Source organism: Elgaria multicarinata, chromosome 3 (genome assembly GCF_023053635.1).
Source record: "Elgaria multicarinata webbii isolate HBS135686 ecotype San Diego chromosome 3, rElgMul1.1.pri, whole genome shotgun sequence".
Taxonomy (NCBI): domain Eukaryota; kingdom Metazoa; phylum Chordata; class Lepidosauria; order Squamata; family Anguidae; genus Elgaria; species Elgaria multicarinata.
The window spans coordinates 72,915,875-72,934,828 of record NC_086173.1 but is presented as its reverse complement, the minus strand read 5'-3'; the positions used below and the strand labels follow the sequence as shown (position 1 = coordinate 72,934,828).

Sequence of the window (18,954 nt, the reverse complement as noted above, 5' to 3'; positions counted from 1 at the left end):
ATGTACTTGGTTTTTGTTTGTTCTTATTAGAACCCCAAGATCCACAGGCAGGTACAAAAGACATACAAAACATAATGTTCAAAACATAAAATAGGGTGCCTCTGAACACATTCTGGACACATCCAGGGACTGTCTAAATGCACAGAAAGCCCCGGAGTGGGTGAATGGTGGCACTGCTTCGATTATATGATGCAGCAACCACCGCGTACCCACTCTGGGGCTTTCCGGTGAAGCTGTGGAGAGAAAAAGTCAGGGACTTACCCCAACTTTTTTCTCTGGAGCGAGGCTAGTACAGCATATCTGCTGCCTATCCTCCACCGGAGCCACAGTGGAGGCATAACCAGACAGATGGTGACCCATGACTGGTCACCGTCCTCCCAGGCAGAGGGCAGGGGGTGGGCCCAGCGAGCCTAAGGCTGCTGGAACACCCGTGCTGCCTCCCTGCATCAAGACTACTTGCAGCCACCCCACACCAGCGATTCTGTGGGGTTTGGCAGTGGAGCAGTGTCAACTCACACTGTGAAGACAGACCCTAGGGGTGAACAAAGGTAGAACTCCGGAAGTTTTGGACTTCAACTCCCAGAAGCCCCTGACAGCATGGTCAATGATCAAGAATTCTGGAAACTGAAGTCCAAAACATCTGGAGATTTGCTTCTGGCACACCCTGGCTTATACAAATTCTGTTCCTGGTTACTCCAAGCTTTCTTCCATTTCTGCAGCTGAATTTAAGTAGGAAAAGTAATTCTGTTGGTATTATTAAGCAGTGGGGAGTCAGAAAGTAACTGTTGCTGATCTACTGCACCTAGAAGAGCTACCAGTAGAACCTGATCTAGCCACCCTTGACATAGGCAGCCTTGCTATTAAAAATGCCTCCTTAAGGCTGCTGTGAACATTTATTGAGAGCCAGACTTTGCCTCTCTGAAGGTCACTGAGTCCTCCATCATGATGGAATCCAGATTTTCTTAGAGATACCAGGCTTCATCTTCAAGGCACATTGCATGAAATACAGATTCATATTATCAGTCCCATCTCAAGGAGAAGCGTGTTCAGATTTTCAAGCAGAAGCCACATGATTAAGCCCCAGGTCAAAACTTATTTAAATTTTCTGATTGCAACAGGCTCACTTCCCTCAGGAGGTTATGGTATATGCAGATGGAAGAAAAGAAATTACTGGGTCTCAAAGTGAGTTTAGGGTCGGTTTTTCCCATTCAGGTCTATTTTTAGCTTAGGGGGAAGAGTGCCTTTCATAGACAACCCCTAGGCTCTTGTCATCCTGAGTCACTAATTACCCCGTGTCTGTCTGCACTAATTGCAGCATCGGTTCCTTCCCACCCTCACACTGCAGGAACTGTTGGCTTAGGGATGGGCTTGCTTTCTGTGTGGGGTGGCAATTGGCAGTTGCTACACTGTGTGGGAGTGGAAGCGCCATTAGTGTCACATTGGCCCATCAGCCAGCATGGTGCTAGGTTAAAACCCACCACTGTGATGGGGTGTGTGGAGAAAGGGCAACTCCCCCCAACGTATTGCACCTGGCCATCATACTTAATGCTCTGCCTCTGAGAGGCTCCAGTTGCTATGGCGACCATGGCCTTGAAGTATGGTGCCTCAAAGTGGAAATATATCTGTGGGTAGGAGGAGAATGGCAGGCGGGGCAGGTGGGAGGAAGGGCAGTTTTCTGGCTATAAAAGCTAATAAGTCATACTATGGCTGGGAGGTGACCAGCTGAATGGTCCTGTGAAAGTCAGGATTGGTTTCCTCACCCAGTGCTCCAATCGTATCTGAGGGCACCTGACTTTTCCATTGGTACGTTCCCAGAGCAGGACAAAAAACTGCAAAGGCCCCTTGTTCTTCGTGGTCTTTGTGCATCACACATATGGGCTCTGCACCTGCGCGGAGCTCGTTTCGGAAACTTCTATAGCTGAGGAAAACATTTTTGGCAGGAACCCCTCCCCCACCATCCACTGTCTCTAGGTTCCCGCCCTTCTCCTCAGTTCTCTTTCAACAGCCTTCCTGAAAGGATGTCTTGTTGGGAACTTCTGTCTTTCTCGAGAGGAGAAAGCTTTAGAGTGCTGAAGTTTTTAGTTCTTTTTGTTAAGTCTTTATTCTGCTTAGCCTCCCTGCACCTTCTTAACTTGAGTTCTCTACTTACATTGCGAACATTACTTTTGAATCCATGAGTCTGGATTCATACCCATGTCTTAAGGTTCATTTCAGTCACAGCCTAGGAAAATGCCCATTCAGAACAAGACCAAAAACTCCATTTACAGACCACTTGTCTTGCCTGGGAAATAGATGCACATATTACCTTCCCCAGGCTATGTTTATATTCACATCTCAGGACACATGCATGTATTTGTGTCTTCAAAAAGGAATGTCACAACAACAGAAGCAGTCTATGAAAGTTACTTGTTTATTTTAACAGACATAACCTTTTCTGAAAGATTTAATGTTTTCTCTGGGGAAAGTTAGGAGGTGAACTCTGTCTTGATTCAGAGCCTGTACAGCAAAAGAATGCTCATCTCTCTTGCAGTCTTGAATGCAACATTTAGCAGGCTGCAAGGCCAGCATCAAGAGTAGGTATTGTGTGTCTCAAGGCCCACACTAATAAAGGGGGGGGGGGGGGTCCATTGCCATTCTCTGGAGCCTTCTGATCCTCGAGCCCTTCCTCCTTGCTCCTACTGTCTGGTCACAAGCTGCCCTTCTGATCATGCAAATAATGACAAAAGTGAGGAGATGGACCAATAGCATCCATTTCCCTTGTGTCTCCCTCTGGGCAGTTGTGCAGACTTGGCCCAGGTGGAGAGGGCAAGTGAGTGGGTAGAGATGCCTTGGAGAGGAGGAGGGCCCACTTTCCTCCCGCCCTACCAAAAAAAAAGCCAAAACCTGGAACGAGCACTGACAGTTTGGTAAACTGGGAGCTGACTTTTCTGCTGGAGGTGGTTGTGTTTGGTGTGTTTCACTGTCTTCAAAGACAAGTCATTCAGTTTCAACTCAGAGCCTATAACAACTTTATGCATATTCCAGTCATCTGTCTGGCAGTTTGGATGACGTGTTTGTATGGCCAGATAGATAAATGCATGTCTAATTCAAACTGTACAGGGGCCTTTGTGTCCTAAAGCAAAAGAAAAAAGAAAAAACCGAAGGTCTTAGTTTGACCTTTACCAGCACCAAGAGAAGCTAGGGTGAAAACAATGACCCTGGGAGGATGATACAGCCACGCATTTGAAGCATGTGGAATCATATTACCATGTCAGTGTTGTGTCTCTTCCTAGCATCCATCTTTTCAGCTCCAGTTGATGGGATGTTCCTGTGACCGCACCATTAAGGTGGAAGGATCTTAGGAAAGTCAATAAACCCTGCAAGTCAATGGCACGCAGGGTCATCACTAAGTCTGAAAGCATGTCTCGTTCTTTCCTTCCATCAGACAATTTAACCATAAAAGGAGAGGCGATATCAGAAAGGGGGGGATCTGATTTTCTCTTTAAAAATGAAAGCCCATGCCCAGTTGAAGTCTGACTTCTATGTTTTTGCCACTTTAATATACCCCCCTTTCTGCCAAATCACCCGAGGTAGTTTTATTATGCCATACTGTATTGGCTGTCTTGTTCAAAGCTGGCCTTAGATTATTAAGACACCCTGGAGGATATCTTAGTTCTGCTTCTCTATGTGATGTGTTTGATCCACTCCTTTATTTCTTAGCATCCCATTACTGCTCTCTGTTGCTACAGCCTTTGACTACCACCTGCCACAGGCAATGCTGCCAGCTGTGTTACTAGTCCAGGAGAAGGGACTGGGACAAGGGTTTAATCAATATAATCAATTAGAACTGCAATGTATTCACATCACAACTTTGTCCCAGCTTTTTCCAAACTATCAGACCAGGAAAACAGGAACTGCCTGGCACCATTAAGGGAGTACCCTACAAAGAACTCCAGAGCACTCCCTGCAGTGGTGAAATTAATTGCATAGGACAGGGTGGTAGCTGAACAGCAATCCCTTCTGTATGGGTATCCAGGACCAATATCCCATTTGTCCAATGAGTGGCCAACCCTTAGTTTTATATATAGGCAACCTACATCGGGAGAGACTAGTTGTGATCAACCGACATGGATCCAGGACTTGGCTTACTTGGTTGAGTAAGTCAGAGTTATTGTTCTTGAGCCTTTTACTGTATAAACCTTGTAGCAAGAGTAGGAGTGATTTTGAAAGTGCAGTTCTCAATGGGAATGCCCAAAAGAAAAAGTTGAGGACTTTTTAGCTCCTGAAGAAGGATTTTTATCCAAAACACATCGAGCTTGTCTAAGAAGAATTCATTAAAGAAAAAAGAAAACTTAGAAGCACCAGAGATTGTCTCTCTTTTTGTGCCTTTTACTGTTATCTACCAGGTACATACTGGGAATTTGGATTGCATAGATTGCAGGGAGGGGCTGAAGAGTCCTGCCTTCTGACAGGGCATTAGACTTGGTGACTTCTTCATTCATTTCAACTTTATAATTCTGTAATGTGCCCACATAAGATGGGCACCAGTATAGTGTCCTTGCCTTTTAGGAGCAGAGACTTGCTGCTAAATTCCAGTTTGCATTCTGGGTGAGATGGATGCTCCTGTTAAGTAAATGATCGAAATCCTAATCAATGTTTAAATACTGGTCATGGTATATTTATTGCAGTTTGTTGCACGAATGCAAATTTTCCCAGTGCTAAGAAGCTTGCAATCCAAAATACTTCTCTCTGACTTTGGAGTCTTTGATGTAAAGACATGCAAAGATAGGAATCAGAATTAATGGGCCCGCTTACAGACAGGAGTAAAGCAGAGAACATCACAGGACGGGAACAAGGAGTATTGGAAGGTTTCTGTAGTGTTGTTTTTATGAACCTGGGTAATCCATGTACTGTAAATCACATTCTCCATTGCACAGCTTGTAGTTCTGATGCATTGTCCTCTGTTTCAGGTTCAGAAGTGTGGCATCCCATTTGCAAACAAGCAGCAAGAGCAGAAAAAAAGCTAAAGGTAAAATTAAGTTGGGGATGGATGGGAAGGCGATCTTTAGCAATAACTTGTTATGGTACCTACAGTGGGAATATATTCAATACTGGAACAGAGAGGGTGGTTTGTTTGTTTTTCTCTTGCTTTGAAAGTAATAACCCCTCTACAAAGCAATTGTGGGAGAAGAGGAAGCTTGAAATTTAGCATCTGAGGGCTTTGATCTACAGGGATGTGTGCCCTTGGAGTAAGATTACAGGCTCAAACATCTTTGAGGCTGAACCATAGACTTCATTCCTGTTTCTCAAATCTTCTACCTCTACGCCAGCTTTTGTTGTAAACATGTAAAATGAGAAATGGAGATCTGAATCTGTAAACATTTAAGGACACCGAAGGGACGTTTGCTGAGGAACCACAGTTGGCCCTGACTCCCTGGCCCATATTCACTGCATATTTGGGGATGCACAGCTGCAAACACTGGTGTAACATTCCTGAAGCAATGGCCAGCACATTTGCTGCATAAATTGTGAGACATCTCTCAGCATCCAGTTTATACTGTGCAGCTGCCATCTTTCTGGTCAGGGGCAGAATGTAAGTAGAATTGTTGGCCATCTATCCCTGATCAAGCTCTCGTCCCAAAAAGGCTACAATGTGCTTTTTTCCTCCTGCCCCAGATACATATTCCTATGCGTTATTATTATTATTTTTAAACCCCAGGCTTTGAATCAAGACAGAAGTGACCTCTTAGTCCACGAACTAAATCACCATTTGTATGGGTTAGCCGTGGAATCTTGCATTTTGTCAAGAAAAAAAAAAATAACCAGGGTATGGGCTCAGTCATGTTGGGCTTGGCCACTTCACAGTTCAGTTCTATCTCCCTTTTAGCTAGAGGAGTTGTTGTTGTTTCTGCTGCTGTTGCATTCTGGATTCCGTGCATGGTGGACAGGACAGGACTTCTGTTGAAACCTCCATTGAGAGTCAACACAAGGGGAAAATCCCAATTGCTTACCATCGCTTCTCTGCCCATACGTTTGTCCCTCATTACTTCCCCTTTTGAAAGAGGAAGTAAACAACATGCGCGTGGCCCATTCAATGGGCCGTTTTGATTCTGTTGCTTCTCCTGCACACAGCAGGAAATAGTGGCAACTTCCGTCTTTAAAAATAAGTTGGACTTACTGGGCTGCTTTTTTGTGGTGCGAAGAAGGCTAGAAGGGGCGGGAGGCACATGGGAGGCAGACGACGTCATGAGAGGGACCCGCAAAACTCCATGAGTGTTCAGTAACCAGCATGCAATAAAACGCTCATCTGATGGAGCTCAGTGTCTTCATTCCAAGAAGCCAGAGATTTATCGCAAGAGAGTTTGGGACTCGTCTCTTGGATTCTGCAGTTTCACTGGCACTCCTAAAATATTGTATCCTAGAGTGATTGGAGTGGATGAGTATTAATTCTGGCATGTGGGCTATTAGCATGGTTTGGCTCAGGTATTGGCAAAACTGTTACATGGCTTACAGAGATCAGATGATGTAATTCAGTGCTTCAAAGTGCAGCAACAAAACCCTTGTGCAGCCTTCCCCAAACCTGAGTCCCTCCAGATGTCTTAGGTTACAACTCCCATCTGCCTAAGCCAGGATGGCCAAGCATCGGGGATTATGGGAGCCATAGTCCACCAACATCTGGGAAAGGCTGCTTTAGCCTCTCAGGGCCCAACTATACATTGTGGGGAACACATGGCTGCTACCGACTCATGTTCTTCCTCCACCACCACCACCCACACACTGCATCTCCCCAGTAATGTTTAATAAATGGAAAATGTGAGGTGGTATCATCATCATCATCACACTCAGCATTTCCCTGCATCCTGCAAACAAACAGCAGCCAATGAAACTGAGGGAGTCGGACAATGAATGGATGAATATATGACATCAAGCCATACCTTTTATTTACCAAATGTTACCAGGGTGTGGGGGGAGGAGCAGGTGGGGGGAATGAGTGGAACGAAGATGGCTGCTGGTGGCAGCTCCAGGGTTTTGAGGATCTTTGGGCAAGACACACTCAATGGGCCCGGCGCCTCCATGAATCTACCTTCTCTCCACCATTGTCCCCAGCTGCTATTGCTCCTTATCCTCCTTGTCATCAGAGAGAACCAGTGAGCAAGCAGGTGGTGGCATCTGCTCCTTCTCGCCCCCGTCTCTGATCTCTGATCTCTGTAAGCCATGTAACAGTTTTGCCAATACCTGAGCCAAGCCATGCTAATAGCCACGTGCCAGAGTTTATTTATTTATTTATTTTTATTTATTACATTTTTATACCACCCAATAGCCGAAGCTCTCCAATCACTCTGGGATACAATATTTTAGGAGTGCCAGTGAAACTGCAGAATCCAAGAGACGAGTCCCAAACTCTCTTGCGATAAATCTCTGGCTTCTTGGAATGAAGACACTGGTGAACAAGCAGGTCGCTATGGTGAAGAGAAGGAGCAACTCCAGGGAGCTCTCTGGGTTGTGGGCCCTTGGCAAGTGCCCAGCCATGTCTACCGTTGATACCAGCCAGGGTTGGTGCCAGCTACATAATCCTGTGGAATGTCTCATTAGGCCCTCAGGTATATTCATTTGGCAACAACTGTAAGTAGCCAGTGCAACACTGATGATATTTTACAATTAACTTATACATAGTGGCTGAAGCCAACTGTTCAAATAAACCTTGTGCATGGAGTGATGAGGGTCTGGATTGTGGAGCATGATTGTAAGTGACAAGGTGTGGCAAAACATACTGGAATTAAGGCCTTTTAGGTATAAGCATGATAGGCAGGCCAGTGACATCTTTGCCATTGCTAACGGTGAGCGGCCCGCTCAGGCCAGGATTGGTTGCCATGTTTCCTTCAGTGTCATGGATTAGCAAGAGGCTAGAAAAGTTGAATCAATAAGCCATTTTGTCCTTTTCTGTCTACACAGCACAGAAGAACATCGGAAACCTCCATCTCCCCACCTGGCTCCAGCATCGGCTCCCCCAACCGAGTCATCTGCGTAAGTACAATGCTGTGGCGGAAGCAGGCGCAGGGCTTGCAGCTCCCACAGGTGCAAAGTGGAAAGGCATGTCGTGTGGGTCCCAGGAGGGGTGAGGAGGAGGAAGAGGAGAAGAGATCATCCAAGACATCCATGTAGCTGCTGAGAACTAGGGCCTTATGGACTAGGAACAGTCTTCCCAGATCCAATGAGCAATCCAACGGCAAATGTTGGACAACTTCAGCCTGATATGTCTACCCCTGACCTTGAATCCTGATTGCCAAAGGGCCCTGGTGGTTTCTTTGAGCATCATCCGATGGAAGAATTCAATGCATATTGCCCAGGCAATTCATGACGTTGATTTCAGTCCCAACCCCAATACTCCTTTCCCACTGTTGCTTCATCAACATAGGGAGATCCCTGTCCCCTTCTCCAAGGTTCAGTGATGTAGTGGCAAATTTTGAGGTGCAGGGGTTCATGACAGTCACTGTAGCTACACCCTAAGGAGAATTTAAAAATGCAGGCAGCTGTATTGATCTAAGTCTATAACAAGATATTGCTGCTGGGAAAATTCATTTCCTCCCAGCTACTGTGAAGGTTGCAGCTAAGCTCACAGGGAACCTGTAAGCCTGGGGAGGGAGGGGAGGAGATGATGTCATCATCCTTGCCAATCAAAACATCCTGGCACTTCCACTACACCACTGCCAAGGTTCAATCCTTCCCTCTTCTCACCTCTGTGGTAACAATCTGGCCCCTGTTTGCTCTGATGATGCCTTCAACCTGTGTATTCCAACTTGCTCCTTCTCCCCCTGCATCCCAAGCTCCTGTTTCTCTTCTCTCTGTGTTCGTCGCTCTATCTATGTCTTTCCCTTTCCTTAGGCTAAAGTGGATAATGAGATCCTTAATTACAAAGACCTAGCTGCTCTTCCCAAGATTAAAGCCATCTACGAGGTGCAGCGTCCTGACCTCATTTCCTATGAGCCCTATCACAGATATACGTCGGACGAGACGCTGGAGAGATATAGCTATGGGGAGGTACAGCTTCTCGACCATTTCACCTGGGACACAGGGAGCCTGCTGTGGAAACAGAGCTTTATCTATCTTCTATATCTATAAACCCCCTTAATTTTGATGGGATAATTTGAGATTCACAGTGTTTGAGATCCCTTCCCCACCCCACATACAGAGAAAAAAAAGGAAAACTCCAAATGGGTTACTGCTAAGCAGCCATCTTGTCAAGAGGTGGTGTCCAGGTGAGACCTGATCTGAAGATGCTGGTTCCATCTTATGCACAGATGGAAAAAGTGGCATGGCACCTCCCAGATAGTGTGTTTTCTGCCCAGAGAACAGAGATGGGAATCCAGTTGTTGTTGTTTAAAAAAAATGCTGTGTAAGTGGAGCAAGGTGATAGGAGGAAGAGACTCCCTGAAAGAATGACCCCCTCAGTGTCTTACATACCCTGGGAACTGTCTTTGACTGGGTCCCGACATTTTTTTTTTTTATTTTTTTTTTTTTTTTTGAGGAAGAGAATGGGCATATTGATAGCTCTGGAAGTGAAATTGAGCCAGACATGCTATGTATGTGCATGACTTGTCCAATGATCTAGTTGGAGTGAAGGCCTTTAGCTGAATCTTGTTGCCCTACATTCCATTCTTAGATGCAGCCTTCACTTTTAATTGCAGGTGGGGGCGGACAAGGGGGAAAGAACAGGGTTGAACTGGGCTGGTCCTGCCTAGACTTACTAGCTTCTCCTGAATAAGTGGAAGGTTACCGAAATGGCAGTGAGGTGAGTGGTGTGTTTGGGCTAGAAGGAAGCTAGATCTTTAGCAATCTAAAACATCCAGCTTGTCTATCACTTGCTGAAGGCAGCATATGAGCCGTTTGAGATGGTGAGGAAGCAGTCTTTGGCCATTGCCACCAGAAATGTCCCATGGTTATAGGGCACTAAGCCTCATGCCGCATTTAATCCCCAGTCCTGTCCCCTCAGGGACCATCCCCCTCATAGACCATCCTGCCGAGGAAGCAGTCATATTGCAAATGCATTGTACAAATCTTTGTGAGGGCATTTCTACATGAGGCTTTTATTCCATACCTTTACCAGGGTTTCTACTTCTGGATTCTTTGTGGGATTAAGAGCAGTTCCCTTCCACATGCTTTTTTCTGGGACTTTTCTTTCTCTGGCTTTCTATGTTTCATTATACATCCACTTAATGGTGCTGTGGTATAGCAGAATTACACATTTACACGAGGCTTCCATAGCACGATTCAGAGAAAATTTCAGACTTTCCTTGTTATGGAGGGAAAAAAACCTGCAATAAGAGCGGGAGAAGCCCAGGAGGATCCACAAACTGTCATGAGTGAGCAATCATGAGTGCATCGTAAAAGCTTTGTGTAGAAATACCCTGTATCACAGCTCAAGGCAGGAAAAACAAAGATCCTTGTGGCACATTGAAGACTCACACATGTATCGTGGCATAAGCTTTCATGGACTGGAGTCCACAAAAGAATAAATTTGTGAGTCTTTAATGGAGCAGTCTTCCTAACCTGATACCTCCAGACATGCTGGACTACATTTCCCATCATCTGGGAGTTGTAGTCCAACACGTCTGTAGGGCACCAGGTTGGAGAAGGCTGCTTTAAGAGTGTCACACAAGACAACTGATTGATTTTGCTGCAACAGACTAACACAGCTAGGAACCTAAAAAGCTGCTTTATATCAAGTCAGACCCTCAGTCCATCCAGTCCAGTGTTGTCAGCACTGACTGGCAGCAGCTCTCCACAGTTTCAGGCAGGATTTTTCCAGCCCTACCTTGAAATGCCTGGGATGAACCTGGGACCTTCTACATGCAAGGCATCTGCTCTATCACAGAATTACAGCCCTTCCCAGTGCTACCGCTCTGGAAATAGTTACAGAGGAAAGTTCAGGACAGAGGTCCAGCATACTAGCAGCCTCCTTATGAACCATCAGACCAGGAAACAAAGATGCTAGTCCTTTAGCCCAGCACGTCAGGAGGCACACAATGAAATCAGGTGCAGCTGTTCCTTGGTCATCTCATGGGAGACTGGAAACATCAGACAAATAATCAATGACACCTCCGCTGGCCCAGGTTGCATCTTTTCCAGCTTTGGAAGGAGGCCAGGCCACAATCTTCTTGTGATGGCAGAGGCTTCAGGCCTGTGCCTTTAGACTTTCAACAAGTGTGTTGTTAATGAGGCAGAAAATGCCTCGCTAAGGATCTCCTAGGAAGACAACCTGTTTTGTGATGCAGGCAAGCTACGTTATGGCAACTTAGAGGGGACTGGTTACAAAAGAGGATGGGGCTCCTGCACCATTAATGGTTGCGGAGAAGAGGGCCATTTGGGGGAGTGCAGCTTTGTCATAAAGAAGCAAGAAAAGCTGCACCGGGTGAAACTCCTTCTTCTACAAAGTGTCTAGAAAAACATCTCCAAGTCTTGTCCTTCTTTGCAGCCGGTCACCCGAGGCAGGCAGGGAGGGCATGAGTCACAGGCGGAACAGTGAGCCCAGGCTTTCCTCTCAGATGTGCCAGCCCAGCAAGGAGAGCCCTGCTCTGGTTCCCTTCCCAGAATTCTTTTCTCCCCCGGTTCTGTGTTGCAGTGCAAAGACATGATGCATCTGTGCTTGCAGATTAGCTCATCTCCAATGTGTCTGGCTTGCACTCAGCTGCCCTGTCCTGTGCTTGATCCTGTATTGAGTGTGCTGCCACTGGGACAGCAATGCTGCGTTGGTGGAATTAGAAGCCCCCAAAGTCGTGTTGGCATGGGATTTCTAAAAAGACACTCATTTTCTGTGGTACTTGAGACTTCCCTCCTTTCCTCATGTAAATATGTGCTGACGACACTCTTTCTGTTTCGTGGAGGACTAGCATCAGCTTCAGATGAACCTGTAGGCTGGATCAGGACCAGTGGAGGCTGGTAGCTCTGATGTCAGTGGGGCAGTGAATCTGCTCCAGGTTCCAGTCAGAACTCTAAAGGAGCCATCCAAGGTGCAAAGCATCATGGACAGCTCCTTCCTTTAGCGTTCTGACTGGGTCCGACTGAAACCCAGAATGAATTCACTGCCCCGCTGGCATTGGAGCCACCAGCCTCTACTAATCAGGCCCATTTCGCCTAGAGACACCTTAAAACCATGACCAAAAACTGGGGCTCAGTGTAAGCTGTTTATTGAAGGACAGGATAGTCAGAAGCACGTATATATTTGAAGGAGAAAGAAGTATTAGGCTCTGTTTGTTGGTTCCTCCTCACAACACTAGGAGTGGAACAACATATCGTTAGCTTTTCCGTGGTCATTTTGGAGCCTCTCTCCCAGGTTTTCTCAATGCCCTGACAGGTCTAATAAGGTTGCAGTTTTGCTAAGTGGACTGTAACTTGGGGGAAGATGAACTGTGTTGTGGCCCTGAGCAGTCATGTCAGCTTGTAATCATTTTTTCCTCTCTTTCTTTCCTCACTCTTCACTCCCTCGTGGCTTGTCTCTGGCCTCCTGTCACTTCTAGTCTCTTGGAACATTGTCTCCGTATTCTCAGGTAATCATATAGCACACCAGGCTAATGTAGGAGGGCTCACACAGCCAGGGCTTGTAGGCTTAGCGCTGGCGAAGCGTTTGATGAGACCTCGGCCAAGAAGGCCACAACACTCAGTTCCAAGGGGGACTGAACTGTACCGCTACGAAGCCTGGAAGGGGGGGGGACGTTACTCTGTAGAAGGTAGAAGTTACCCCAGAGGATATCAAATTAGGAGTGCTCATGGTAAAGCCAATTGTTTTCATGATCTCTCTCTCATATTCACACATATACACTTGCCTTGCCCTTCACTGTGAAAAAAAGGAGACTGCCCACAATGAAACCAAAAATAAAGGACTAGGATTTGTGTCTTGGGCCTAATGTGCATGTGCCTGCTACAGAGAGAGAGAAACAACAAAGAGGCTCTGGATCCACTTTGGATGCAGTCAGTATTCAAGTAAAATATATTATATACACGCACGCACGCACACACACACACACACATACGTACACTCACATATATATTTGTTTTTATGTTCTGTTGTAATTAAGATTATATATCACACACATTCACACACACACCCATCTTTTCGCCAAGCACAAGGGCTCACGGTAGCAAACAATTAAATCTAGACTAAAAACAAATACATTAGAAACACAACAATAAAAGAAATAAACAGCGCCAACCCACTGAACCAAGCTTGCATGCCAAAGGTGCGCCTGAATCAAAATGTGTCTGCCTGCCTGCCTATGGATTGTGTCATTTATTCTCCGCCCTCTTTTCCTTCTGCAGGACATCTATGAAAGCATGGACATCAGGCAGAGGCGAGCCTCCAGCCCAGGCTACATTGACTCTCCCACCTACAGCCGCCAGGGCATGTCTCCCACTATCCCACGCTCTCCGCATCATTATTACCGCTCAGGTAAGGGCGCGACTCAGGATTCAGCTGAGCTCACCTGCCAGCCAGAAGCCAGCCCCGCACCATCACCATCGGGACATAGACGCTTCTCTCTGCAGGGCTTTCAGTGCCAGGACATCCTTCCATGTTCCCAGAAGAGCTTTTGCACTCTTAAGTTTTGCCCTTCCAGGGGGAAGGAACAAAGGACACAAATGGCATCCCTGTTGCAGTCTGCTCTATTGCGTAGGGTCACTTCTTGACAAGAGTGGTAGCCAGTAGCCAGGTTCACTGAGGTCTGTCCTCAGAATAGAGATGAGCTCATTCCTGGGTCTTCACTCTACTGTGCATACACCCTCCTCCTTTTTCTGTGGCAAGTTCAAAATAATGACTCCATGCTAGAGCTGAAATGGAAAGGAGCGGATGATGAGGGAAGCAACGGATGGCACAGAATTCATATGTACACAGGCAGAGGTGCTCGGGAATTCTTCAGCATGCCCACAACCAGCACTGGGTGTTTTTTGACATGTTGCACTAGGAAGACGGCAGAGCAAGGAAGAAAAACACACACAGATAAAAGCATGTCCAGCAGAAATGTCTCATTATTCTGGGTCTCCTGTCATACATTTGCTCATTAGAGCCTCGCCCTCTGCCAAAATGAAGTTTCTGGTACAGTTGTCGCTGGACTCTGCACCTCTGGTGCCAGCTAGTGCTGCCACTGGGTAAATCCTGGCCTGGAGCATCTGGTACTCCTGGAATGGGTTTAGAACTGCCACTGATGACATGCACCTGTGGAATTTCCCTCTGCCTCCTGTTCATCTGTGAACCCCACACTCCCCCCTCATCATGGTGTGTAGGAGTCACCACCGTCACCACTGCCTCCTCCCCTCCATCCATGCATCCCCCTCATTGATTCACAGGTGGCTTGCTACTCGTCTAACGTGGCTGCTTTTAACACCAATTTTCCTCTGCCTCTCTCTTTCTTCCTCTGCTGCTCCCTCCAATCTGCTCTTTCAAGGGACAGAGAGCGGGCGCAGCTCCCCCTACTATAGCCAGTTAGATGTGAGGTCTTCTACACCAACCTCATACCAAGCTCCTAAGCATTTCCACATTCCAGGTAGGCTCTGGAGGCCTCTGGCCAGCCTGTGAAGGAGCGCTGTTGTCTTATTTTTATTTTTGGGGCATGCATGCATGCATGTGCCAACTGTGTACCTTGCATGAGTAGCGCTATTGCCAGCCTAGAGTAAGCTAGCAACAGCAAAAGACATCCGCATGATCGAGGCCATCCATAAAGAAGACCTGCAGCCTTGACCCCCCCCCCACCTCTGCCAAAGTCTGGTTTTCCCTTCCCTTGCAGCTTCTCTCTGTCTCTCTCTCTGTCTCTGTCTCTGTCTCTCTCCCCTATGCAAAAAAAGATTCTCCTGCTCTTTTCCTTCCTGTCTCTTCCCTCCAGGACCACAGGGCAAAGCTTGTCTGTCAGCTAAGAGCTCTTCTACACCCATCCTTGTCAGATAATTTATCTTATACTCCTCCTGCTCCCCTCAGGGCCCGCTGCACCCTCCCCCCAGATTTCTCTGGGCTTGCCAGATGGCTGCTCCCCTCCAGCAGAGACTCCGGGGGCCTCCAGGTAAGGGCCACTGCCCCGCCCCTCCTGCAGACAGGGGGAAGGGGGAGTCCACATCAGTATACAAGTCAATGTACGCCCTCTCCACCTGTCTGCCTGCATGGTGTGCAACCAGCTAGGCTCACATCAGGTTAATCTGGAGACATTGGTGCACTCAAAGCACAGGAGGTCCACATCAACCCAAATGCAGGCCTGGAGGCACCAGGAGCCCTCCTCAGTCCCTCAGCCTAGGACTAGGACAAGTTAAGCCTAGGCTCTTTCCCAAGCCTTTTGACATACACCCTTGTACATGACATGAGCCTCGAACCACTTGTAGGATTTTAAGAACATAAGAAGAGCCCTGTTGGATCAGACCAAGGGTCCATCTAGTCCAGCACTCTGCTCACACAGTGGCCAGCCAGCTGTCGACCAGAACCCACAAGCAGGACACTGGTGCAACAGCACCCTCTCGCCCATTATAGGCTTACTGCTTCTGAAGGTAGCATAGAGGCATCAGGACTAGTAGTCACTGATAGTCTTCTCCTCCAACCCCCTTTTAAAGGCATCCAAATAGGTGGCCATCACTACATCTTGTGGTAGTGAATTCCATAGTTTAACTGTGTTGATTCCAGTCATCCGACAGAAAGAGGTTCCTCAGGGCTCAGTGGGGGGCATGTATGGTTCATCACAATAGATCCTCCCACCACCACCACCACCACCAAACACACACCCGTTTGGGGTTTGACTTTTCACCCCTCCATGCTCTGGTCGTCAGACTCCAGATTTTGTTTGTCGTGTGGTCCTTCCAGTAGTGATCCAAGAGAGCCCCCTGGGATTAGGCTTTTACAGACTGCTGTTGGGGAGCTTGTGATCTCAGTGGGTTCCCCAGAGCCGTGCAGGGCGATGAAGGAGACCTGGAGTCGTGCAGTGCTGTTCAGCCCTCTACGGAATCAATCCATGGCTGTAAGGCATTGCCTGGCCTATCAGCAGGGAAGGCCCTCTTTCACCTCTCTCTGGAATCTTCCCTGTCGCGTTGCCTTTCTGTCATTGTCATGGTGTTCACATGACTCATTGCCCCAGTAGCCTTTGCTGACGTCTTTTATGGATGGCCCTTTGCCTGCCCCACAGTGACCAGCCCATCAGTAAGCCTTTGTGCTGGTAGGATAGCTCCTGTTCCCAGCTTGCTTTGCTTCTCTCTCTCATGTGAAGAGACTTTGGCTGACTTGTTTTGCTTTTGGGCAAGGATGGGGGTGGGGGTTACATCCCTGTATCTGCAAGGCAGCCTTCCCCAAGCTGGTGCCCTCCATGTGTGTTGGACTATGGGGGATGAGGGGAGTTGTAGTTCAACACATCTAGAGGGCACTGGGTTGGGGAAGGTTGCTCTTAGAATCCAACTCATCAATCATCTGGTGCTACTGGCATACAAGGAGTTGATGGCCATTAGATCTCCCCTTCTCTTGGACTGAGGCAAGCTGCCAAGTGGGTCAGGAGAAGAAATGTCTGCCTGACCCTGCATGCTGTTTAATGGTGAGCATGCTCATAGCATGACCTCTTGTGCACGCACACATGCTCTGTCTTATGGCTGTTTAGAGCACACATCACTCCAAAGAGAATTAATTCCTTCTTCCCCCATCAAACCAGCTCACAACCTATCTCTGTTCTGCAGGTCCTTAAAATAAAGCTGCCTCATTTTGTGCAACAACATTCTGGAAAACTTGGGGGCGGTGGGGCCAGAATGGAATAAGCAGGCAATTTGATTGTGGGTGGGCAACTTTGTGCGGTGACTCCTGCGACTCTTAACATTCTACACGCTGGCTCCTCTTCCCTTTTCCTGTCTCCTCCTTTCCTTCATTATCTCTCTTTTTGCCTTCAGCTGCTGCAGAGAGTAACATCTACCGGAAACCGCCCATCTATAAAAGACACGGTACAGTTTGGGCATGGCTTTGGCACATATTTGGACACACATAACCAAGTCCAGCTCTGCTTTTGCTACAGTGCTGTGCATTGAATGCGGAGTTGCTTCTCCGTGAGCTTTGCAAAAATGATGCAGAGGTGCCGGAACAGGACCTGATGCACCTGGAAAGAAGGGAAATGTACTTTGGGGTCTCTGACCTCCAGGATAGGGATGAGAAGGACCTAGTAGAAAAGTCTGGATGGGATGGACCCATCATGGCTCATCCTAGGGGATGGACCTTCAAGCTTTGACCTGAGGTGCATCCATATATCAAGAACAACACCTATATATGGCTTCTCAATGATATTGCCTCCATAGGCAAAGTAGCAATGGGCTGTTTAGCTGACTATTCTTGCTCTTTTACTAACTTAAGAAAACTAGAGGAACATGAGATGAAGCAGAACCATAGGGCCAATTCTGTGCATTAAGGTGCCCGATTTTGATGATGATGATGATGATATTCATCCATCTATATGGAAGTTTGCAAAGTATGAGAGGTTCTACACAAAGGGGTTTAAAAGCTAACGTTTGGTACAGGTTGACGACAGAGGAATGGGTGGAATGGAAGCAGGAGTGAAAAAAGGGAAGGCTATGTGATTGTTGCCCATACATGGACTTTGTTATAGCAGGATATGGAGAGTATGTGAGGTTATACTAAAGGCTTTATAGGAAAAGTGGCATTTGAGGAGGGATTTGAAGAAAGTAAGAACAGTAAAACTGTGCAAGTGTTCTGGGTGGCAGCTTCAAACATAAGAGCAAGCAAGGGAGAAATGGCGGAGGGAAGGGAGAGAGACCTTTAGGCAGCTGAGGGTGCTGGAGTTGGATGAGGGCAGGTCACAAGTTGGAATGATTCAGTCTATGAGAGCAGAAATATAGCAGGCGGGGGCAGAGCTTGTGCAAAGGCATGGGGGTGCTATACCAGATCCAGGAGTGCCCAGGAAGCCACTGTAGGGATTTAAGAAGGGGTATCACATGGTCAGAGCCAGTGGAGGCTGATGTCTCCAATGTCAGTGGGGCAGTGAATTTGCTCCAGGTTTCAGAACCAGCACTTTGGATAGCTCCTTTAGAGTTTGGACTCCTTCTGTCTCTGAAACCCAGAGCGGCCAGAGCAATAAGAGAACTGAATGATTTTGGCAGCAGAGTGCTGGACGGATGAGAGGCCACCAAGGTGAGACAATGGAAGACCAGAGAGGAGACAATTGCCATTATCAAGATTAAAGGCAAACGGTCATAGAGGAAGAGCTGTATTTTTGTCAAGTTGCAACGTAAAGGGGGAAGTGACATGATTTGGCAATGGGCTAAATATGAGGGTGAGAGAAAAGAGTCTCAAATAAAATGAAAACTTCAAGCTGGTTCAACAGGGTGGACGGTGATGTTGTCGGTGGATAAGGACATTGTATATGCAGAGGGCGGCTTTGAAGGAAAAGATTAGAAGATTGGTCATGGACATGAGATGACAACAAAGCACCCAAGTGGAAATATCAGAGAAGCACTTGGAGATGCGAGATTGAATGTTACATCAGTGCTGAGGGAGCTGCTTGTCTGTGGGTTCATGTTAAGGGACAAATATGTGCAAAGGTCTGCAACCACAGGCCATTATGTTGTTGTTGTTGTTATTATTATTATTATTATAATATTTATATCCCACCTTTTGTCCAATGCTGGGCCTCAAGGCGGCCTTACAAAGTTTTAAACATATACATTTAAAACCTATAAATAGAAATATACAAAGTTAAAATATATTAAATATATTCCAATGTTAAAACATTTAAAATGACAGTTCAAAAGTCCTTGGCACAGACAGCGGTCCCAATTATTCACCAAAGGCCTGCTGGAACAAAAAAAGTATTTGCCTGCCTCCTAAATCACATCAAGGAGGGAGCCAGTCTAGCTTCCCTGGGAAGAGAGGTCCAGAGCACTGGAGCAGCCACTGAGAAGGCCCTCTCCCTCATTCCCACCAGGCATGCCTATGATGGTGGTGGGACTGAGAGAAGGGCTTCC

General features: G+C 47.0%; 1 protein-coding gene across 1 annotated transcript in view; it reads left to right on the top strand.

Moving 5' to 3' along the window:
- ABLIM3 (actin binding LIM protein family member 3) overlaps positions 1-18,954 on the top strand; it is a 180,475-nt gene that overhangs the window by 138,711 nt on the left and 22,810 nt on the right. The window contains exons 8-14 of the mRNA XM_063120595.1: positions 4,950-5,008; positions 7,933-8,004; positions 8,863-9,018; positions 12,495-12,524; positions 13,294-13,423; positions 14,415-14,513; positions 16,873-16,923. Coding sequence (XP_062976665.1) covers positions 4,950-5,008; positions 7,933-8,004; positions 8,863-9,018; positions 12,495-12,524; positions 13,294-13,423; positions 14,415-14,513; positions 16,873-16,923 — 597 coding nt within the window. The remainder of the gene's footprint in view (positions 1-4,949; positions 5,009-7,932; positions 8,005-8,862; positions 9,019-12,494; positions 12,525-13,293; positions 13,424-14,414; positions 14,514-16,872; positions 16,924-18,954) is intronic.